The following is a 25,222-nucleotide window of genomic DNA, read 5'->3' as shown; positions in this document are numbered from 1 at the left end:
ACGGGCAGTCTGTGGGGGAAGGACTGGTGGAAAGGTCACAGCATTCAGCCAACTGCCTTGCTATATAAATCTCTCAACAAGGAAGTCCCGCCCCTGTAACACTATTGCTCCAACCGTTTTCTGGGCCAGCTCATCCGTCAGCTGCTCATTGGCTCTGGTCTTGTCCTCCACTTCCTGTGACTTCTGGTCATAATTGACAGCCAGCTCCTCCAGGGCCTGGAGGACTTCTTTCACTTCATCTTTGGCTGCCTCGTTTTCAATCTGGAGGCGTGTCAGCTCCTCCTGTATCTTCTCGTAGTCTCTTCTTGTGGAGGCCAGAAGCTAGGGAAATGAGAAGGAAGGGTGGGTGACTCCACTAATTATACGGCAACGACCTGTGCTCTACCCGCATAGAGCAACTTTATAACGAGATACCGGAAAACAGCCTGGAGACACGCAGGCTGCCAGGAACTCTCACTGTATGGTACAGATGCTAAATGCATTTTCATATGTTATTCCAAAAATCTTTTCTCTTTTTTACTTTTTAACTTGGGAATTTTATACTTAAGTCAAAGACTGAACTATACACACACACACACACACACACACACACACACACACACACGCCACAGCATAGAAAACAAGCTGACCGCCTTTTCCATGTTAAACAAAAGATGGGAAAACCATTCCGGATGACCATACTAACACTGGCAGAGCTTTTGAAATCAGTGCCATGATTTCATACTGGACATAAGCTGATTTCAAAATCACCAATAAGTACTTAAAATGAAGTCACATTTCCTTAATTTTAGGAATGTCTAGGAAAATATGCCCCAAATACTGAACATGGTATGGGTTCCTAGGCTCGTAGATGGTTTCTTTAGCTTTGTTCCTATTGTTATTTTCTGATTTCCCTAACACGAATATTAATTGCTTTGCAGGGGGAAAAGGTTTGAACTGTAGCAAAGTGAACTGATCCAAGGTAGCTGCATCTCGCTTGGAGAGGCAGAGAACGGCAAATACAAGCAGGTAGCTTCAACCCCAGGTAAGATAGAAGCTATTCCATCTGGTTCCTGTGGCTCGAAAGACACAGACTGCCCCCCCCCCCGCCCCAAATCCCAGTCATTACACTGTAAAGACGATGGGAAACAGAGAGGAAGGAAATGGTTTCAGGGACAGTGGTTTCCAGGCGTGGGGGACTGAGCCTGGAGCATCGCCTCTACCACCCGCCATCACTGCATCGTAGGAGCCAATCAACTTTAGCAGTGAAGCAAAGGGCATCTTAAAACACAAAAGAGGAGAATACTTGGGTGATCTCAGCAAGAGAACTGAATCATCTTGGTAGATTGGCTGAATGTGCTTTGCTTGGGTTCCTGTATGTAAAATTTATGACAAAACAGTGTGTTTATCGTAGCATGCCGCCAGGGGGAGGCTGCAAACAGCCAGCCTCCTTTATAGTGTGCCAAAGATATAGTCCCACTCACTTTCCCTCTGATGCCCCACATCTGATTTTGGTTTGGGTTTTCTTTTCCCTGTACAACAGTGGCAGAACATGGTCTATGCCAAAGTATAAACCAGATTTTTGCAAGAGTCAGGTTATAGAACCAGCTTAGGAATCCATCAATAGACGTCTAGACAGAGGAAATGTGAGAGGGAGATAGATCGGATGGATGGATGGATGGATGGATGGATGGATGGACAAATCAAAAGGCAGGTAAAAAGATGACAGGACTGATAGATACACATAATGAAATTTTATTTAGCAATAAATAGAAGATTATGTCATCTGTAGGAAAAGATCTGAGACACCACATTAAGAAAATTAGTCAGGCGCAGGAAGACAAATGTCACATTTGTTCTATATGGACTTTAGCGGGTTAGCTTGGAAAAGGAAGTAGGGAGAAAAAGCAGGAAAGGGAGGTGGGACAGGAAAGGGGAACAGGGTGAACGTGGTCGAAGCGCACTAGACGCGCGTAAACACGCCACAGACAAAGCATTCTGTTCCTGTGCAGCAGTTCACATGCAGAGGTGAAGCAGCCTCAATAGCGGCTAAGTGGAGCACAGACTCGAAGGCCTACAAAGTCACACGCTTGTCTAGGCCCAGCCACAGTCACCCTTTAGCAGGCACTGGTAAGAGAACTACCAAGAAATCTCCGTGTGCTTTAAGGTCTTGAAAAAGTTATTTGCGAGTTATATTTCTAGGACTAACATTAACAACAAAAACTAGTAAAAAAAAAAAATCTGTAAATAAGAATTTATTGCGTTCTTTACCTCGTCCTGATCCAGCATCTGCTGCTTCAGCTTCTCAGCCAGCTGGCTCTGCTGGTTAATCTCATCGTCCTGCAACGAAACAGCGTGTTTAATTTTTGGTTAGTTATGTCAGTTTTGATGCCCTGGTTTCCCTTCCGGAATCAGACACCAAGAGGCCAGTCCTAAGTTCGCTCATTAGATGGGGGGAGGCGGGGACAGCAGGAGACAATCCCGAGAGCTTGTTGATTGGTCTATTTCTTTACCCAGCTTTTTTCCTGGGAAATGTGACATCTACAAAGAAAACCCAAATTCTGTCCATTAAGAAATCAGATGTCTGGGACTTGGGGACTGAAAGGGACTCCAGATATATCCTTCCCCAAGCACAGATGTTAACGGAATGGACTGTCAAGCGCGTCTGTGACCAGGAATGCTGCCAATGCGCACCAATGCCGTTTACTTAGAGAAGCAAAACTAGTGCTTTTGGGGTGTTTTCCCTTTGGTATCAACAGACAGCCCTCTTGGTTGGCTATCAATGGTCTTCTCAGCTGAAAGACAAAACAAGCAAACAAACCTTGCCACCAACTGGGTGTGGGGGCAGGAACGCCTCTTTCAAAGTAGCTACTACAGTGGGAAAAACAGCAGCTCTCTTCACTGCCACTAGGTGTCGCTGCTGAGAAAGCAAGAACGCTGCGGACCTCTTTCCCTGCCAGGAAGCCACCTCTAATGAAGGAGAGGCAGCCGGGCTTGACGCCTAACCACTGAGGCAGAACGTGGCCTTTACTGCTCTGTTTTCATGATTCCAAATGAAATTTTAAGTCCAGTCTATGAAAAATGACAATGGGGCTTCAGGTTCACCTATCCTTCAGTTATGAGTGAAAACGTGCTGTTTGCTGACCTGTGTCGGGATGCGCGCAAGGCAAGCAGTCAAATCCAGCTCCGTGTATTACACTGTTTGTGTGCCAGGTCCTGCTTCTGTGTTTTCCCCATTAACCTTACCCCACCCCGCACTGCCACGCTCTGGATCTGTTCCAGAGGTGAGGTAAGAGGGGTGGATGACAGGACCTGTTTTCCACAGACATCCACAGCGTGTGTGGTGGTGTCTACATCAGTGCTGGTCTGTGGTTTGTGGATGGTGTAGCTAGTGCCTTCCAGAGAGCACGAGCATTCTTAGGTCCGTAGCATAGGCTTGGAACGTCCTGAGACTGTGCCTTGGTCTTTCCTACACACGGGTCTCAGTGTCTCTGCTCAGAAAGCCCATTTGCCTGACCTTTATACGCCACTGTTCCGTCAATAATCAATAATCATAAAATATTGATGGTGTTCCTCCCCACTCAGATTGCCGGCAAAACTAGAGAAATGACAGCACAGCAAACCTGCCAAGAACGGGCGCCCCTAGCTAACTCACCATTTTGTAGGACATGTTTCTCCTCACCTCCATATACTTAGCATGGCAGTTACGAGGATCAAGTCTGTATTTCTGTTCCTCAGCACAAGAAGGGTAAACAGCTTAACATAACAGACCCAGAGAGTGCGCCCTCGGGATCCACTATCTCATCTCTCCCCTAAGACAAATAAGAGAAACCTGCCCCCCGAGTGACAGAAAGGAGAAGGGAAGGGCAAGGTTCCTTGCGCTCTTGGAAAAGCCTGAAGATGCACCTTCCTCCCTGGCAGGTGACAAGGTGAGATGTGATTTAAAAGGGGGACAGCCTCATCCCGGAAGGATGGAAACAGGACTCCATCAGAGAGCAAATCAGCACTAGCGTCATTTCCCGACGCAGATTCGCCCTTTCGGACGGCAACCTTCTAAGGATTTAGTGCTGTCTATTCTGACTTCATTTTCATCTCCTAAGCCTTTCTGAATAAGGTATGCCATGCTTTCTGCAGGTCGAGTGTATCTCTTAGGACATGTTCAAGCATGCTCACACCGAGATTACAGATTTCAATGCACTTTTCGAAAATTAATTTTGTAGTGGGAATATCTTATACATGAGATAATACGGTCACCTCAGTTGTCAAAAGGTCACTGGTGACCTTTAATTCTGGAGATGTTTTTGCTACACAGTAATTAGTGCAGTACGTAATCAACTTGCCAATCCTGAATTCACTGTCTCCAATGAGAGACAGGGCCAAGATCAGTATTTGAATGCTATAACCCAGCTCCCATCATACTGACAGTCCTTTGACGTCACCACAGGACGTGGCTTCTCCATCAAGCAAAGAGAACACACAGAGGAGACTAATGAGGAATCTAGTAGTTATACTATACTCTTTTATACAAAGATAGCACGCATTGCTATCTCTGAAGTGGCACCCGGGAGTCCTGAGTAACCGACGAGGCTAGCACACAGGCAAGCAGGGCATCTCCCTGGGGCTTCTTATCATGAAGTCACAGATCTACTACAAAGGGAGCGCTTTTCCATCAAACAGCTGGAGCTTGGGGTGTAGCTGTCCTTAGACCCATGAGGAACAGCACAGACGGTTTGGGAGAAACTGGGTTATCTTCCTCCCACTGCATCATAAAAAGATCCACTGAAGACGACCAATTTCTTGGTGAAAGGGCTGAGGTCAAAATGAATTGGGTGTGGGGCTCAGGGTCAAGAGCTAGGAAAACCCATTCCTGCTCTGCCAACAATGGGCTGGGAAAACTTAAGGCAGACACATGCAGCTACCCAGGTTAAGGCTTCACCTCCCTCCAGACACTTCCAGTCCTACCATTCTGTATCCAAGAAGATGCTATGACCCAACCATGCATTCTCAAAACACCTAAAGGCCTAAATCACCAGAAGCAGGCAGCTTTCTTTTAGAGTCTCTGAGGGAACACATAAGGATGACAGCTGAGGGGATATAATCGAGCAGCTCCCACACACGATTGGCAGTGGACCACGGGCTTGATGCCCTCCAGGACATCGCCTCTGGGCTCTGTTCTCTCCCACACCTCAGCATCACAGAGCCAATTCCGACCCACCATCCAAGAATCTATAGATGCCAGAATCTATGAGGTGGGGAAGGGATTCTATCTGGTTTTCTTCACTGTTCAAAACAAAACAGTTCTTTGGAGAAATCAGGAAGTTGGATTAACTTCCTATTGATCTCCTTTTGCATTGGGATCTTGAGTGTAAGACACAGGTAAAATAAAGGCGAAGAGTCCACAAAGGGCATGAGGGGCAAAGTAAGTACCCGGTTCTCGTGGGTGTGGGGATTTGTGAGACAGGTTTTTGGAAGGGTAGGATTTAATCTTTGGGGGTCATATTAACTCCCAGAACTACAAAACAAGCGGAAGGAGCATCCTCAAGACAGCCAGTCACATTCAGCTTGCAAAGGTGATACCAGACTCTGGGCTTTACCCCAAAGACAGAGCCTTGTGAGATTAATGGTGACATTCCCAGAAGAAAGCTATTACATCCAGGCCAGAGTTGTCCCCATGGCACCTGAGCTGAACCACCAGAGAAAAGATTAAACCAGACTGACGATATCAGCTACCTCGATGACATGAACTGGAAGAGCTTAGGGTATCCCGGGGGGCAATGTGCGGGGATCACACGACATGCTCATTTAGTCTCTGTGCCTCAGGGGTTCCTAACTGGACCCTACTGGGGATGACTGGTACATGCTGTGCGTGGAGTCTTTCTCGTTATTCCAACCTTCGCAGTTACTCAGTTACGTGACTACCGGAGCCCTAAAAGTTTGTCCCAGGATTAAGTATCCCCAGTTAGCATGGTCAAACTACATCACTCAACTATCTACCTCTGAAAAGGGCTTCACAGCAGAAAGGCCATCGTCTCTCATGTGACTAGGTCTGAAACTCAGGGCCTTAGAGCCATCTGATTAAAGTCCCACTTGAGTCCTCAGAGTCACCTGCCTTGTCCCAGGCCGGTGCTACTGTTGACTTTTCCAGGAAGAAAAGGAAAGAGGCAAGCGCACCCACGCACACTCACACGGCCCTCCTCTCCTGCAGCAATCTACACAGACAGATCGCTCTAAAGGTGAGCGCTTGTCTACCTAGACCACCTGCCCCCAACTTCCTGGTTCTTCTAATCACTCCTCCATGAAGGTTTCTACTCCCACGGCGATCAAACCAGAAACCGGGAATCAGGAAGCCAGACGTCCACAGCGGTCTGCAGCCCCATCTCAGCTCCAGGGGGCTTGGCGCTGGATGTGCTCGCTTGCGACCTTCTGTCTGTGCCCCAGGGTGAAGGTCTCTGGCTAACACATATAAACAGGCATGCAGAAGCGGCCTCTGTCAGGAAGCCCTGGCCCCACAAAGCCAAGGAAGAGCAGGATAAAAGTCTATTGCCTCCGTCTTCATCCTGTATCTCTCTTTATTTTGTGTCAGTCGCCTGGTTAATTCTGCAGATAAGCATGTTAATAACTCGGGGGGTATTTACCTCAAAACCTGGGCTATCTAAGCTATCTTGTCCCCTTTCGAGTCTGAAGGCACAAACAGAAGGTAACTGAGGTACTTTATAGTAAGGTTTTCCAGGGTCCTTTCCCAGACCCCCTAAAGGTCCCTGAGTGTCCGCAGTCACTAACCTAAACCTGTAGTACTCTGGGGTTCTAGTAAGAGGAAAGGCTTGCAGACACGTTACCACATGTTCAAATGAGAGCAGTCGACCCCTAGGAACTGACTTGTCCGTCCGTTCCCCCCCTCCCCCAGATGCAATAAGTACCCTGGAGAGCCAAAACTGAGACAGTGGCCACGCCTTGACCAGGACTGCTTCATTACGCACCTTTTGCCTCCCGCCCCAGCGCCTCCCCTGTTTAGCCCTGAAGAAGGAGCTGGGGTCATGGAGCCCCGCATGCCTTCTTCTCCCTGATGTGGCAACACTGATGGAATCTTCCTCTTACTTATCTCTTTGCCATTAAGAGATAACATGACTTATCTCTTTAACTGGGACTGAGTGGCATCTTCGGGGCCCATGGAGACAGAGTTCTTGCCCTGAACCACAGACCTTATCGTCAAGCTGCCGGTACAGACTGGAGATCTCCTCATCGTACTTCTCCTTCTCGGCGGAGATGCCGACAACGACGGGCGTGATGTTGTCTATGATGGGTGTGTTGTCGCAGGGCTCCAGGTTCTTTTGGTCCTTGGCACTGATTTGTTCGTCTTCAGGCACAGCTTCCCCTGAGAAAACACAGCAAGTGGGGTGCTGAGGACTAAAGAAATCAAGCATGCAACCCTCCAGGAAGAATTCTAAAAATAGTCACCCCAGTGACAAACGCACAGCAGACACAATAAAGAGGCCTTGTGTAGAGCTGACGTCTGTTTTTTTCTATTTGGGAAGAAAGGTGTAGCTAAATGGCCAATGCTGGACCAAGGATGCAGGGCAGAAGTCAAACGGATCCACTGGTCACAGCTCTGGTAACAGGCCCAAGCCCAGCACTGCCAGGGAGCTCCTGCACGCATTTTCTTTTAGTGGAGAAATATGCTAGTACTTACCAGAATGATAGTCTCTCTAGTCTCTGATTCAAAGGGAACCAGACCTCTGAGGCATCCTAATCACCAATTAATTATGTTACTGTGTCATTAGTAGAAACAGTCAAAGCAAGGAACACAGGGCCACTGTTTAACTAGAACGCTGTGGGACCCCAATCCTGCCAACCTGAGACTCTCAGGAGCCAGGGGGAGGAAGTCAGGGCAGCTTCAACTCAAGGACCTGCCCTGCCCTGTGTAATCAGGCTCTCCACCACCACGATCTCCCCCAGGAAGCCTGGATTAATTGGCTCTGCTGGAGAGTTCAAATAGAATAATTTCTTGTGATGTCAGGTAGTCCCAGGGAAGAAAAAAAAAAAAAAAAAGACAGCCAATCTAGAATCCATACACTTCTCACTCAGCCTGCAGAGCAGGCTTTGCTAGGCCTTCAAAGGAATCCCTGCTCAATTTGGCCATGCAAATGTGGGGAAAGGCACAGACCTCAAGCTGACCGAGGGCTGCCCCAACAGCAAAAGCATCAGGCACAGACAGAATGTGAAAAACAGATGCCATGAAACCACGTCGCCTGCCTTTTTCAACTGTCTCTCTGAAAAGCAAACCTCCACCGACCAGACTTCTCGACCACAGAGTTTACCAGTGACTTCACGCTCCCACTTCAGCCTCTGTGCCTCAGGACAGCCCAGGACTCACTCAGCTTCTCAGTCCAAATTATCCGTTCTGCAAAAATTTCCCTGCCCTGAGCCCAAAGTGGGAACAAAGACAGAAGACCTGAGATCTTCATCTGTACTTTCATGAACCGTGTATGTCATGGCTCGGGGAACCCACCTGAACACAGTGCACATTATCTCTGTGTAAGCAAAACACTGCGAGGGCCTGGATTGCTGCTTGTATGCAGGCTTCCGTGGAGGTAAAGCTAGCGTCAATGATCTCACTTTTGTGCCAGTACCATTTAAAACAGCACCGTGAAGCAGAGCCTGGATAACCCATGCTTCCCTGCATGTAAAGCTAAGCCTCCCTACCTTCCCCCTTTGACTGGAATATATACTATGCATATACTTTTCTCTGAAATTATTGACCTGAAATAAAACTGGAAGATCATGGTGGCCTTTTGGCTGAACCTAGACCAAATCAGTATCTTGCCAAGCATCAATTCCTGGCTTAAAATGTGCATCAACAACCTTAGGGTGAAGAAGGGTTTTATTCAATTAAAGAATCTATATTCTCTACAGCCTGTTAAGCCCAGGGGCTATGAGAACAGTGAGAGAGATGAGTGGATGGCTGGCTGGACAGATGGATGGGTGAGTGGATGGATCAGGATGAACGCCGTTTCCAACCACACAGAGAACTCAGAATGTGCCCTCAGACAGCCCAGCAATATGCAGCACATACCAGAACCGTGGAAAGCCTCCTCCTCCTTTCCAATTCTGCCCCGTTACGGAATCTGCCCCTGACACCTGCGATTTGTCATGCCCTGCCTACGGTTGTATTTTGGATTTTTCAGGAATAGCTTGTAAAATTTGGGAAACACCACAATTCAGGGCACTGTGAATTTAACCTTTCTGCTTCCACATGCTGAAGGTGAGGTTCTTTTTTTTTTTTAAATATTTATTTATTCATTATGTATACAATTTTCTGTCTGTGTGTATGTCTGCAGGCCAGAAGGCACCAGACCTCATTACAGATGGTTGTGAGCCACCATGTGGTTGCTGGGAATTGAACTCAGGACCTTTGGAAGAGCAGGCAATGCTCTTAACCGCTGAGCCATCTCTCCAGTCCCCTGAAGGTGAGGTTCTTAACTGTATGAACCCAGAAACCCGTCAACCATAACCATATCATCCACAGATTCAGTCACTGCAGGCAGAGATAAGATCCACAAACATCTGGAAGAGATGCGCTTCCTACGGCCGGACAGGAAATGGCATCTGGAGGCTAGGCGAACTAAGGACTGCCCATGAGTGCTTTGTTTTGTAGGGACCAAGGATTCACTCCTGTGACCCACAAATGACCCGATCAAACCAAAAGTCACAGATCTGATTCCCCCTAAAACTTCCTTCTCTGTCATCTACAAACGACAGCGTTACCGAGACGTAGGTGACGCCCTGGTTACAGAGGTCCAGCAAGATGACGACACTGCTATGGGCCCCCTGAAAATGATCACGAGGCTCTCACGTCTCCAGTGCTACACCGTGGTCCTGAAGCCACACTACACGTTTTCACGGCCTGATTAATCACAGGCCCATAGCCTGCTTGGCCTCTCCGTTTGCTTTTTGTAAAGGAGAAGAGGAAACAGCCAGGCTTGCTCGCCGAATCGTTCTACTAAAGACAGTGGATGTCACGGGCACGAGTGGTACCACCCCGTTCTCCCTCTGCTCCCCGGCACGGGGGCAGCTTCAGATGCTTGGCAGTTCCCATTATTTTTTACTTTTATTCTGAATTAATTTTTCTAGTAGATTCAAAATACCTGTGTGGCCAGTGCTCTTTTCAAAAACACCAGTTACGCAAGTCCATTTCAGGGCTATTTTTATCATTATTAAAAATGGTGCTTAAAAGCCACAGCGGTCTTTCTGGTTTCTCATGAGCGCTCCTCTGAATCAGCACGTCCACACCTCCCACAAGCTGCATGTAAACAGCAAGCTCTCGCCAGTTCATATTCTAAAGGTCAGGCAGGCATTAGTTTTTGCAGCAGCCATTCAGATGGAGCTGAACAAGGCAGCCACACGCAGAAGCAGAGGCAGCACCAAAGGGTTTCCAAACACCGCCGCCCTTCAAAGAGGCTGGGAATGATTTCCAGAAGCGACCCTGGTAACTACGCTGTCTGGGGACTGTAAATTCCCAACACCAGGCAAGAGCCGACACCAGGGAATCTGTCTCCATGGCAATCTCACCGTGTTAATCGAGAATATCCCCTGCACTGTAGTGTACTCCACAAGATGATTACGGAGTAACTGATGGAAAACAGAGGAGAAGCTGTGAGCGAACCCGGGGAAGGATAACGCCCCGCAATCAGCTGGGAAGAAAGACCACCAAGTGAAGATTAGAAACAATTTTTATTTCCCTTCTGCTTTATTAAAAGCAGATTTCTTTTAGCCCGGCCCACGAGGCTTGTACCTGCTGTCTATAGAAGAGCTTAATAACCTTGGAGAACGTCTGGTTTTCTAAGCTGAAAGGCCTCCTTTCTTTAAATAAGCATCCTGGCATTTACTATTGTCAGCTGTAATTACCTTTAAGGACGGAAAAGATTCGTGTTTACACGGGAGCATTCACTTGGAGCATACCTATAAGGCTTGCAGAGCCTTCTAATTATAAAACGAAAACCCCTAGAGAGCATAAATAACATTTCTGCAGAAATGGAAATCCATCAGTTTCGAGGCATGAGAATGGCAGACCACCACCAACAACAACAACAAAATCTCATTAGGTCTATTAGTTAAAAATTCTAAAATGGGCTCATTTGGTTCCTTTTTTTCTTTAGGAATACCACCAGACTGCCAGGAAATCATTAAAATTTCACACATGAAATAGCAACAAGCTAGTTATTCTTTTCCTACACTGAGTCCCTGAAGCCTCTGGAGAACACAGGGAGGTAATTGCATTTTCTCAGCCACTCCGGGGCAGGGATTTGCAGGTCACTCACAGCTTCCACCAGAAACCACTGTAGATCTGGCCAACGAGGTGTTTTGTTTTAATACCAATTAAACCGGCCTAGTGGCAAACCTGATGGTAAGCAACTTCTGTATGGGAGACGCTAAGAGGAAATCATCAAGTTGCCAGATGGGCAGGAGCAGCTGGCTACAAGATGTCATTACATAAATGTGAAGTTAAAAAAAAATCATTCCTTTATGAGACTGTTTTGCATACAAATAGCATCCTTCACCCTTGTTCCTAAAAATACTGTAAGCAGCTCCTGATGTCCCTTTATCCCGTCTAAAGCAATTTTCTAATGTACTGGTTAACCAGATCCTGTGGCCTCTGACGTTCATGACCTTTTGAGCAGGCCACGTGGTTTGCTGAGCAGTCGGTATTCTAATTAGTTTAGCTGTGCTCCCCGAGGAAGAAAGGCCAACTAAGCAAATTAGACATCCTGACTGACGCGCTCACACCTACACATCCAAGAGTGGACCCGCATCTCCCACAGACTCGAGGCTGAAAGAGCAAATCTCAACAGGCATAGTGATCAGCTCCTGAAACTCCTGCACTCCGGCAAGCTAAGGCAGGAAGGAGGATCAAAGGTCAAAGCCAGCCTGGGCAACACAGCAAAATCCTGTCTACAGAAAGTCAAACAAAAGAAAGCATTTACTAGCATGGTTTCCACAGAAGACATAAATCAAAGCCCTCTCTACTCAGTTTATATCTTGGTATTCAACAGGAGAGGCGGCAGACATACCAGATGGCCTTTCCCCTGTCAGCCTGACACACCTGGACTTCTGTAGGTTTTTTTTTTGTTTTTTTTTTTGACATGGACCTCTGTAAACATTTTGGTTTAGGAGCCAACAACACACCCTAGCAGGTAAAAGTGCCTGTTGCCAAGCCTATCCCCCGAGTTCAGTCCCTGGGACCCAGAGGGAGAGGACTAACTCCTGAAAGTTGTCCTCTGTCGTTCACAAGAGAAGAGGGAAGTGTGGTATGTACATGAATATATGCATGTGCACACACACACATTAAATATAAAACTTTTAGAGTTTTGACAATAGTGAAAAAAATTAGCCGTGAATTTGAAAGAAAGCAAGGAGGAGGAGTGCACGGGAGTCTGGAGGGAGGAGACAGAAGGTAGAAAAGCTGAAGTAAATTAATCTCAAAAGCAAAATAAGTTTCAATTTTAAATTTGGGTTTGTTTTTTAGTTTGATTTTCCCTTCGTGTTTTCCTTTTTCTAAGAAATTACATTTTATTCGCTTATCCATGATTTTAAAAAGAGAAAACAATAACGGAGTTGAGACTAGACAGAGACAGCGCTCTACCCTCTCTCATTACTCCTTTCGAGGCAGGGGCGGTCTGCGGCCCAGCTGGCTTTAACCTGGACTCGTCCCTCTTCCGCCCCTAGGAGGCTGGGAGGTGAGCTGTGATGTACGTGTGAGCTCCAGGTGCGAGCACAGTGCTGGCAGTCGATTTCTTTTAAAAATTACATTGACGTATTTATGTAGCGTACGTCCACACACAAACACGCGTGTCATGGCGTCCACGTGGAGGTGGAGCACCATCCACCGAGCGGATTCTCGCCTTTCACCCCAGGGATGAAGCTCAAAGCCTTTCCCAGCACATTGCCCCACTTCCATCCTGGTCCTCCAAATCTCCAAAGCGATGTGGAAAACGAACCCCTGAAAAGAATCCGTCCTCCTGTCGTCACCACGCCGGTCTCGTGCTCAGGTGCTTTTCGGATTCTGTGAGCCCTTTATATTCTTCCCAGGCTGGCTTTCTATGCAAGCTGGGCAGGGTCCGTCACGGCTGCTACTTACAACCGAGGACAAGAAAGTGGCTTCTTGGAGAATTAAGTCATGGCAGGGAGGTGACTCTCTCTTGTTAATAATAATTAATTATCAATAATAATTAACAACAACAACAACAACGATGTGGCCAAGCAGAGGTGGCGCAGACCTTTAGTCCCAGCACTCAGGAGTGAGAGGCAGGTGGATATCTGAGTTCTAGACCAGCCTGGGCCACAGAGAACAACAACAACAAAAAAAAAAAAAAAAAAAAAAAAAAAAAACAACAAGAAGGTGTGGCCTCTCCTTAGGTCCCTATACATGTGCACAGAGCTAGCATCCCTCAATAGCAATGCCAAAATGAACTTGCAGAATATATGCTCCTCGTCACAGGTCCTTTGAGAACGAAGGTCCAACCATGTGTATATGCAGGAGAGAACCGCACAGCTTGCGATGCTGAAGGGGCTGCCATCTTTGTCACTTGGAGCACTATGACAAAGTACCCCAGGTGGGGGTCTTCTAAGCAGCAGAAACATTTCCCATGACTTAGAAGTTGGAAGACTGAGATCATAGTGGCAACACAGCCCTGCCCTTGGATGGGATTGGGGGAGCTCTTCCAGGTTTGCAGACGACATCTCTTGAAGCACAGTGTCATGGGAATCACATAAGGCACTAATTCTCAAGAAATAATCACCTCCCGTGCTGGCTAGGTTTATGTCAACTTGATACAGACTTGTCAATTGAGAGATGGGAACCTCAGTTTAGAAAATGCCCCTATAAGCTTGGCTTCAGGCCTTATTTAATCTTAATTATTGTCTTAATTAGTAATTAATGTGGGAGAAACAAGTCTGTTGTGGGCGGGGCCACCTTTGGGCTGGTGGTCCTGGGTTGTATAAGAAAGCAGGCTGAACAAGCCATGGCAACAAGCCAGTAAGCAGCTCCCCTCCATGGCCTTCGCATAGGATCCTGCCCTTGTATGAGTTCCTGCCCTGACTTCCTTCAGTGAAGGACCACAATATGGAAGTGTAAGCCCGATAAACCCTCCTCCCCACGTAGCTTTCAGCTGTGGTGTTTCATCACAGCAGTAGAAATCGTAACCAGGACAACTCCCACAGAAACCACTTCCTATTACCATCACGGTGGCAACTGTGGCTTCAACATGTACTTTGGAAAGAACACAAACTTTCAATGCATACTGTCAATCAAACGTCGGAGGTTGAAAGTTGGTCCAGGTGGAGGTAGGAGGATTCAGACCTTGGAGCAGCCTCTAGGCATGTGATAAGGTAGTTAGGATTTTATGCCTTTTCAGTGCTACTTGTCTGGGAATGCCTCTTTATTAGGCAATGTCTTGTTTCACTTGTCATTACCAACGGGGTAAGACAGGTGTCCTTACTTCTTCATTCATCTGCCTGCATCTGATTGGCAACTGATTTCCTCCGCCTTGTATTGCCCCCGCATTCTCTATGGCAGCAAGTGACAAAAGCCCCAAAGTTTTCAGGCACATCTGCACACACGTACGTCTTCCTTACTCTCTCACAGCTGGAATAGAGTAGTGAAACTTCTGCAGTATAAGCGCACCATGCAAGAAAAGAAATACCTTTCCCGGGGTAGGCACACATTGACACAGCTTCTAGAACTTGTTAGGATCTCAGTGTGGAGATATCAATACCCAAAGAATGTTGAAGTAAATAAAATAGCTGCCTCCTAGCTGTTTAAACACAATGCACATGTGCCATATTTCAAAAGGACCCGACAATATTCTGCTACTCTGATTCGAGCTGAGAGAGCTGACGCTGTCTCCACCCTAGTTTTTCCTCTATAAGTCTATCAAGCCTCAGGACTCAAGTACAAGGACTGGGGCAGGACAGCACCGAAGAGCTTTCAGCCCACTCCCCCTCTGGGATGACACTTTCTCACGCATCCCATTGACCTGTATGCAATCGCTAGTGCTTGCTTTATGTGTAGGCAGCACCGATAATGGAAGGGACTGGACTTGGGTTAAGATTACAGCTCTCTTCCAGGACAGGCTCCAAAGCTACATAGAAACCCTGCCCCCAAAAACCAAAAAAAAAAAAAAAAAGAAAAAGAAAAGAAAAGAAAGAATAGCTCTCACTAGATGGTTGGTGACTCTTGCCTTAATCCCAGCACTCAGGCAACAGAGGCAGGCAAATCTCTGTGTGTTCGAGGCCAGCCTGGTCTACATAGTGAGATTCAGGACAGCCAGGGCTGTTACACAAAAAAACTTTGTCACACACAAAAAGAATTACAGCTCTCCCAGAGACCAAGGGGCCATTAACCCTTGAGAGGAGAACAAACCTGGCCCTGGTTTGTTATGCATGTGGTACACGCCAACATATCACGTGCTGCGCAGTTGATCAGTGACACAGCACCTCGCCTTCATCCAAGGACCACTCCAGTCTCCTTACTCGGCCTCACTACGCTCCCCTATAGTAGTTCCACCTATACAGAGTTCCACCTATAGTCTTACTTCCACCTATAGTCTCTATCAGGTGAGGTTCTCTGCACTTAAAAGACCACTGTGTCCAAAGGAAAAAAAAAGTCTCTTCTACAATACAAATATTAACAAGGGTGTCTGCAGAACATTCTCCCATCTCAGCTGGCCAGTGGTTACAAGGCCATAGGCTGTGGGGCTCCGTCAATCTCCGCTTCCTCTCTTCTCTCCACTATCACTATCGGGGCCTTGCCTCCCCCTGGGCCTTCAACCACTACCGAAAGATCAGGAAGTCCCTGAACTCCAGAAGGCCAGATCTATGCCTTACTTTCCTCAAATTATGTAGCTTAAAGGTTTATGTAGGTTCCCAACAATCAACACAGAAAATCGTACTTTTTAAAGACATACAATGCCGATGAAGTGGGACGACCAGTTAAAGGGATGGCATATGCCCGGGGCCAAGAGTGGGATACAGGATGCCAAAGAAATGTTAGGCATGCAGGAAACCAGGCAAAAGAGGCAGGGCAGGTTCCACAGGGTGCCACCGGATGTTAGGCAAGAGATGGGAAATGCTCAATTCACAACGCTTCTAAGGCCAGTGGGCCAACCCTTCACCGAGGGCTTTACTAAATGGCCCAGGCATCCCACTGGAAAGTGACCCCAAAGGATTCTAGCAATACAGCAAAGCTCCCTAGAGCCTCCGCCTACCCTGTTTTCTACACTTTCCACTTTTCTGCCCCTGCCAATCTGCGTGGAATTGTCACCCAGCACAGGTGCTGAGTTATTCAATTATTTTAGCAGCTTTTGAAACACATGTGTAGCTAGAAATGCTTCTGAAAAGAGGAAAATCCTGTTATTTAGGCTACTGGGTCAATTTCTGATCCTCTCTTGAATTCTTGTTTGCCACGTAACTGCTTCTGAATTAAATAAGCAGCCCGCTGACACCGAATCCTTGCTAGCAAGATGCAGCAGCAAACACCACCACCAGCAATCAACTTCCGGCTCACTGCGCGGTTGCAAAGAGGCGAGCTACGTCCAGGTGTGTTCAGCAGCTCCCAGGCTCCCACCCTCAGGGCACTACAGGCTGCAGGAGCTGCTGAAATACACACACCCCAGGGAAGCAAAGGATCTGAGGAAAAAATGACTGCCAGCTTTTCCCATCCTCTGACACGCGGCTCCAACCTGCCTTGCTCCCAGATTAAAACAGACCACTACCTTCTGAGCTCTGTCATAATGCTGAAGTCACCAAAATAATCTGTCTGCCCTGGGATCTGGAAGGCACTCCTAACACCTCTCCCACAATCCACCCACCCATGGCACGCCAGCTCTCTGAGATATTTTCTCCTATAGAACAAACCAAAGAGACTGTTCACAAAGGGGGGAAGCTAGTCATGAAGCAAGCCTGTCAGAGTCCATTTTAGAACAGTTTCTTTAGCCTTCTCTCTTTTACTCAGAACAACTTGACAGAGTCAGGTTAGAAAAGACAAGTACTTGCCGGAGGTGACTTTTAACCCCAAAGAAATAGCAAGACTGAATGAAGCAAATCCTACTTTTTCATTTAGTCAAAGCAATCTGTTTGAGTCCAAACAAACTCTCAGACCTCGTCCCGTAAACATCAATCCAGGATCCCCGAGAATGCAGGACAGTAACGTACAGAAAGCAGAGCACTGGGAATAGGTTCAGGTCAACTGGGGAACTGCACTCTCAAGCAAGTGCTTGATGCTCAACACAAGGACCTGAATTCCATCTCAATAACGCACATAAAAATATCAGGCATGGTAGCAAGAGCTCAGAATCCCAGAGCTGGGGAGGTGTGGACATCTGGTCCGTGGGGGCTCGTTCACTAGTCTAGACCCTGTCTCAAAGTCCTCCTGGGTAGAACACCCATAGCTGTCCTCTAGTTTCCACATATATGTGTAGTAAACACATGAGCCCTCACACATGTTCTATACACACACACACACACACACACACACACACACACCTCCCAATACATGTATACCCTCCCGATACATGTGAAACCCTCCATACACAGAGAGATTGGCTCAGGCCACCTTGCCCACACCACTGTATAGGTGTGTATAGGCTATATCATATACTATATCATACACACACACACACACACACACACACACACACTGTATAGACTGCAAGATGGAACGAGACACGGCACGGTGCCAAGGAATAATAAAACATATTAGCAAAACAAAATAATAATACTCTTGTAATCACAGAAATGGGAAATGCTTGAATTCCACAATCACCGCCTTCCTTGGGAGGCTTCCAGGATGCAACAGTCGCAGAAAGGAGACGGCGCATGCCCCTGCCTCAGCCCCGCACCGTTCATTCTCACCATTCCTCCACCTGTTCAGCTCCATCTCCAGATGCTGGATGACACTCTTCAGGGCCTTGTTCTTCTCTTTCTCCTTCTCATATTTCTTCTTCCATTCTTCTGCTGTTAGCTCCAAGTTCACAGACACCGTGTTCTTGATGGTCTTCGCTCTGGGGTTAAAACACAAGGAATCAGTTCTGGGAACAGCCATTAGCACTTACTGATTTTGTATAATCAAGCCCCAGATTCCATTCATATTTTTTATATTTATTTATTTATTTATTTATTTATTATGTATACAATATTCTGTCTGTGTGTATGCCTGCAGGCCAGCAGAGGGCACCAGACCCCATCACAGATGGCTGTGAGCCACCATGTGGTTGCTGGGAATTGAACTCAGGACCTTTGGAAGAGCAGGCAATGCTCTTAACCTCTGAGCCATCTCTCCAGCCCCTTCCCTTCATATTCAAAAATGAACTGGGATAGCAGAGACTTCCTGTAACATCTACCTAACAACCCTCAAAGCTGGGTCAATAGCACTGCTACTTCATTTAAAAAAAAATTTTTTTAGTATGTGTGTATGTTTCTGTGTATGCGTGTCTGTGAGAGTATGTGTAGATGTGTACACGTGCGTGCGTGTGTGTGTGTGTGTGTGTGTGTGTGTGTGTGCATGCTCCCTTAGAGGCCAGAAGAAGGCATTGGATCCCTGGGAGCTGGCATTATGGGTACCAAGGCCTGAACACTGGTCCTCATGACAGAACTAAAAGCACTCTTAGCTGCTGAGCCATCTCTCCAGCCTCACACTGTCACTCTTTGAGGCTCCAAAACCATCCTGTCCTTTTCTCCTTCACATTCCATCAGCCTTTCAATCCAATGGACTTCTATTCCAACTGTGTCTCAGGGTCCCGTCTTGTCTAAGTTCCTCTGTTTTCAGCCCGAAGGTTATAGGCTTATCCCAGTGTTCAGCATGTTCCTTTATGCATCCCACAGACCACTGCTGAGTTCATCTTCTAAACAGAATTCCCATTTAATTCAATAAGCATTTCTCAAACACTAGAGACATACCAAGACAGATGGGCAAGGTTCCCAGTCCCTTAGAGCTTGGGGTTTCTTATGTCAGTGACAAAACTGAGCAATCAGTTACTTCTCTGATTTGTTATTGGTGCCTAGAACCAAAGTGCTGGGCACATGCCCACACATGGCTATAGAGCAGGTGGGCCACATAGTGAGGGAGGCTGACTGGTGGACGCCATGGTTTCCTACTCATCCCTTCATCAAAGGTGAGGATCACCACGCTAGAGTAAAGGGCCGCTTGTTCTCAAATCATCTCTTGGTTTAAAAATAGCCAGAGTTTGGGATTTTTAACATTTGTATTTTCCAAAATTAGAATGTTTTTAGCAAAAATAATGCATGGCAGGCATGCAACACGGGCACTGTTTTTCATGATCTCCTAGGGCACGGGGCCGAGGGGGTATCATGCCCTGTGCACAGCAGCTGGACAGCTAGTGAAAGGACAAGCTGGGAAGAAAAGACAAACACCAGCATCTGTACTAGGTGAGATTAAACAAAAGACTCGGCTCACCTAGGTCGGCACAGAAATGGACAGGTTTAGCCACATCCTAGAAAAAGTGGGTTCCTCGGGTAGGAGTCCGTTTGCTACTTACTTGTTAGGCAGGGAAAGCTCGTGTGAAAATATATGATGTTCTCGTACTTGCTATTGACATTCTCACTTTAATCTCCAAACAGTTCTGGGGCTGTCATGTTTACCGGTACGGCGGATGTGTCATCCAGGTTAATTACCGTTGTCATCAAATGACATTCGGGACCTGATTTCTATTTTGGTGCAAGAAACTCAACAGTCCTTTGCAGTTCTACAGATGTCGTTCCAAAATTAATTCTGGAAGCAGAAAACTAAATAGCCCGACTGTTGAAAGAGGAGTTAAACCACTTCAGTGTTGGACTCACTAAAGAATTAGGATCATTCTCATTTGCCGTAGCTTGAGGCTGCTCTCTCCGGAACTGTCTCAGCTCTAATTCTTCAAGAGCAGTAATTTTATTACTATGTTACTATGTTGCTGTCTGCCGTTCTCACCCCGCCTCCCAGCATCCTCCGGCGGTGCTGCGGCTGAAATACAAGCACAGGCACAGCAGCGCCCGTTCCGCGATCAACTCAAGGCACAAAGTGAAAAAGATCGTTCATAGCTAAAATGCCTGCTGTCATTGAGGGATATACTTTAAGACTCCCAATTTTACTTAAGTCATAAACAGTCCCCAGATGGCCCCAATGGTACCAGAGGAGAAAAGATGGAGCCCCTGTGCTGTCCCCAGGCAGAGTTAGTCAGGGGTACATTCTTTAAGCAGACCTATCAAGGTTTTTGCAGGACAACTGATTCTGGTTTCTGAGCTGCCCCGAACATTCTTTTTCTTCTGTTTCTGGAGTAAGCAGAGTCTTGACAATGCAGAGATGACCCACACATCTTGCACAATATGCAGAAATTAACAAAAGTACAGAAGGGTGCAGAGAAACATCGGCAATGTAGCGCCATTATTAGAAGACATGAGAGAAGCCTCAAAAAGAGAACTAGATGAGATAATTTGCTTGTGGGAGCCATAACAGCCTGGGGTCTTGGGCAATCCAGCCCCAAATGAGTCTTCAGGGAAATAAATACCTGGCATTCATTCCCTCTGTCCTTTTTGATCACCTACCCATGTTTTTTCCTTACTGGCCTGACACCACCCAGCTCTGCACCACTGCCATCTGATCTATAGGAAGTGCACACACCACCCAGCTGTGCACCACTGCCATCTGATCTATAGGAAGTGCACACACCACCCAGCTGTGCACCACTGCCATCTGATCTATAGGAAGTGCACACACCACCCAGCTGTGCACCACTGCCATCTGATCTAAGGGAAGTGCACACACCACCCAGCTGTGCACCACTGCCATCTGATCTATAGGAGGTGCACACACTACCCAGCTGTGCACCACTGCCATCTGATCTATAGGAAGTGCACACACTGCCCAGCTGTGCACCACTGCCATCTGATCTATAGGACGTGCACACACCACCCAGCTGTGCACCACTGCCATCTGATCTATAGGAAGTGCACACACCACCCAGCTGTACACCACTGCCATCTGATCTACGAGAAGTGCACACACTGCCCAGCTGTGCACCACTGCCATCTGATCTACAGGAAGCGCTCACAGAGCAGAACTATAGTCCTTTGATTTATGGCAATAAAACTCCAGTTCCGCTTAAGAATCCTATCCCAGGTGGATCACAGGGTAAAGCAGTAAAATGTCTAAAAGGAAATACAGAGGATGTGCTCAAGACCTGTGTTAGATGAAGATTTCTTGACTACAACATAAAAGGGAAAAAATCAACTATCAAATTTAAAATTTCCCTCACTAAAAACCATTAAGAGAGTTAAAAGGCAAGTCATAAAATAGGAGAAGACCCTGAACTACATACAGACAACAGAGTTATCTGGAGGAACTCCTATAAACCAAGAAGTAAAAAAGAAAAAAACAGGCAAAGACTAGAATGGGCAGTTCCCAAAAGGAGTGCCATTAAACACTGCAAAGAGAATACCAGATGTCCTTAACCACTGGGAAATGCAATTAAAACGGCAACAAGATATCTTTCCATGCCCAACAGAAGAGCTAATTCATGAGAAAGAACAATGATTTTACCTCTGGCGATCTACTATGAGTATAAATTGTTACTATAATTTTAGAAACTTGGTTTGTAAGGCAGACTAAAACTATATGCCACACCCTATGACCCATATCTATTCTTACCTAACAGATAATAGGGACACAGGCAGCAGATACCTGTAATATTGATAAGAACCCCTAACTGAAAGCAGCCCAAAACACTTATCAACAATACAATAAATACATTCAATAGGATACTATATAACTATACACAAAACTGCTACACCCAGACACTGTGAATGAGTTCCCCAGATACAATGATACGAAAAAGGGGCTGAATGAAAACAGTACTGTGTGGTCTTATGCACGTGAGGTTCAAAGGCCTGCAATTCCAATCCATGCAGACTGAAGTCTGGATGGTGCCTACTGTTGTGCACATAGCACTGGCTAAGCGGGTGCAAGAGGAAGGCTTCTAAAGGCAGTGGGAGGTGGTTACATGTTTCTGTGCATTTGTAAATGCTTATAAGTTGTTCACATTAAGCTTATGCATTTTACTATATGCATGCTATATCCGATAAAAATGAGCTGCAGAAGTAAACTTATATAGAAAGCAACACACTCCCACCTAAACCTCCCTCGCCTTCCATATCACCTGTGTTTGAATGGGAGAGAAAGGTAGAGGAGGAAGGATAATTAACTCTAAGGATGTTTAGAAAAGCTATATGGAAGCCTATTTTAGAAGCTTCCTAAGTATATACACGTATTCATATAAAAGAGTTTAATTGGAGTTGCCCTACACAAAGCTAACTCTCTTCTTATGGGCCATAGGATGCCAAACACAAAGCCTCATGTCAGACATGGGCTGCCTTCCATTGAGTTATGCAGGTAGGGGTAACCCAGAGACCTCTCCAGAAACAACACAGTCTACTACCACTGGCCTTGGTTGGCCACCAGAACTTGGGGATAAGACCCTGTTGCTGAAGATACCACACACTTTGGTCAAATAGGACCAAGAGGCTTCCTTTCTGCTGGCTCCATTTTGCAGGAGAGGAAGGTGCTATGTAGGCTGCTGGGGGTGTGAAGGCATCAGTAGCCTTCCCAGCTGTGAACACCACAATGACCAGTGCTGTGAATATGCCAACTGGTACAACGGTGGCATGAACGATCTGGGCGTAATTAACTGATGTCTGATTGAATTCGAAGTCTGTTCCACAGGAGAAAACATATACCTGGCACTATGAATCTGGCCAAGAACCCATGCTTGGGGAGCACACATGTCCCAGGGGTGACCTACTGTTATCATTTTGCTAAACAGACGTAGTATCAAACTGATCTCTAAACTTATATCCCTGTGCCTATACATTAAATAGTGCTGCTCTCTGTCCTCATGAGAGACATTTAAAGAAACACAAAGGTTGCGTGGACAGTGGTTAACCCAGAGACTCCTAACTGTTCAAAGCGCAAAGTGTGTCTATGACACTCTCACCCACTAATGGTATATGTATATGACCCTCACACTTAGGTTCAAGGACCATCACAAAAGAAGTGGTGGAAATATTCTAAGAGCAAGAGATTGGGGCCGGCATGAGAGACACCGTCTTCCAGACAGGACAAGACTGCTGAGTCCATGAGCTCACTGCAGCTATGGCCTTCACAAGACCTGCATAAGAACAGCATCCTAGCACGGAAGAAGAGACCCACCTCACAAGCCAGGCCCTATCATTAACTGAGGGGCTTCTGACAGCTGATGGCTTCTGGAGAGTGACAGTTGAATTCTCCAAGGATGTGGCCCTGGTAGGTCTACTATACACCACCCATAAATACATATAAGAGTGTGTGTGTGTGTGTGTGTGTGTGTGTGTGTGTGTGTGTGTGTATGCAGCACAAATTGGATCCTTCAAGTTATTTTAAAAAAAAAAAAGAGGACACAAAGTTGGGAGGAGTTGGGGGTGAGGGGTGGATCTGAGAAGAATTAGGGGAAGAATGGAAAGTGAATAGGATCAAAATACATTGTGTGACATTCTTAAGGAATTAATCCAAATATAATTTTTAAAAGGAAAGGAAACACATCAGATACAAGCATTTCCACACTGTGGAACAAACCACAAATACTAAAAAAGAAATTGAATTTCTGTGCCCAGAGGGTTTTTCTTAATAGAACAAATATTCTCCTGCCTAGGACGGCTGGAATCAATCCTGAAGGGCGAATAAAAGGTTCTCAGTGCTCCTTCTCCTAAGAGACCAGAAGTAAAGCAATGTGGGATAGCAGCAATCTCTCTGTCCTTCCCCACGAACTCCAGCATATCTGAGCTGAGTAAACCCAATGATCACCGGTCCCTGCCTTTAGCTGTGCTGACAGCCTTTCCCCCCACGCATGCCCAGCTATGCGCCACCGCTCTAGGCTACATAGTGGGATCTTGGAGTGTGTTTATACAACTAAGTGGGCTATTGGGTTAAGAGAAGAGCTGACCTCCCTATATGCCCCCTACAACAATTGTGAGAGAGGGCCCTGTACCTTGACCCTGGTGGTGTGAGTGTGGGTGACCCAGATTTGAAGACCTGAAGCAGGAGAACGGGCCCCATTGCTGTAGGCTACGCTGGATGAGGTAGCCCAGGCAGCACTGGAGAGCTCGTCTGTGTAGTGACAATGAGAGACAGCAGGATCTCCATCATCCAGGACAACAGGATGTCCAGGAGAAGCCCTGGTGAGATCAGTGGTGTAGCAGAAGCCAAAGGCCTTGGGCAGCCCAATGACTTGTGGCAATGGACACTTGTTAGTAATGGTGGATGAACTATAGAGTAAACATGTGACTCAGCGGGCCACACCACAGCTCCCACAGCAAGATTCTCTCTCTCTCTCTCTCTCTCTCTCTCTCTCTCTCTCTCTCTCTTCTTTTCTGTTTGCTATGTTTTGTTTTGTTCGTTTTTTGAGTTTGTTTTGAGGGGAAGGGTTGCAAGGGCAGAGATGAGTGGAATCGGAATGCATGATGGAAAATCCACGTATCTGTTTCTAAACACAGACTATGCTGTCTGTGTAACGTTATTCACATGCATGTTGTCAGGGCTGACCATTTGGTGTCAGATAAACAATCGTTGTGATCTCCTCAGAGAAGACTGATTCTCCCATGCTCAGCACTCCTTAGTTGCCTGTAGTTTTTCACGTAGAGTTGAGGCCTCAAGGCCTTGAGAGACAAAGAATGAAGTCGAATGGGTAGGAAGGTGGGGGGGATCTAAGAGGAGTTGGGGAAGGGGAAAGATGATCAACATATATTGTGTGAAAAAATTATAAAGCCAATAAATAAAAAGCAATCAAAACAAGGTAAAACCCACATCAGAGCCCTGGGCTGGCTAAAGCAATGACTCAGGAGAAAGCACTTCCTGCTCCTGCAGAGGACCCAAGTTCGGTTCCCAGCACCTATATGATGACTCTTGGCCGTCTGTCACTCTAGTTCAGGGGATCCAATGCCCTCTTCTGGTCCTCTTGGGCACCAGGCATGCATGCTGTATACAAACCTATCCTGGCTCTCTCTATGTAGCTCTGACTGTCCTGGAACTCACCAAGTCGACTAGATTGGCCTCAGGTTCAGAGATTTGCCTGCGTCTGCCTCTGAGAGCTGGGATTAAAGATGTGGACTATCATTATTATGACTGAAAATAAATCTTTTTTTTTCAAGAGACTCTTTTTTTTAACTTTTA

At 46.6% G+C, this 25,222-nt stretch overlaps 1 protein-coding gene across 1 annotated transcript in view; it reads right to left on the bottom strand.

Moving 5' to 3' along the window:
- Kif5c (kinesin family member 5C) overlaps positions 1-25,222 on the bottom strand; it is a 153,463-nt gene that overhangs the window by 46,052 nt on the left and 82,189 nt on the right. The window contains exons 11-14 of the mRNA XM_041631405.1: positions 17,884-18,032; positions 7,179-7,351; positions 2,251-2,319; positions 115-321 (exon numbers count right to left, since the gene is read on the bottom strand). Of these exons, the coding sequence (XP_041487339.1) occupies positions 115-321; positions 2,251-2,319; positions 7,179-7,351; positions 17,884-18,032 (598 nt within the window). The remainder of the gene's footprint in view (positions 1-114; positions 322-2,250; positions 2,320-7,178; positions 7,352-17,883; positions 18,033-25,222) is intronic.

The sequence above is a fragment of the Microtus oregoni genome, unplaced genomic scaffold (assembly GCF_018167655.1).
Source record: "Microtus oregoni isolate MIOR12 unplaced genomic scaffold, Mior012 000037F_ref0000500, whole genome shotgun sequence".
Classification (NCBI taxonomy): domain Eukaryota; kingdom Metazoa; phylum Chordata; class Mammalia; order Rodentia; family Cricetidae; genus Microtus; species Microtus oregoni.
The sequence above is the reverse complement of the archived record's forward strand: the minus strand, read 5'-3'. Positions and strand labels throughout refer to the sequence as shown.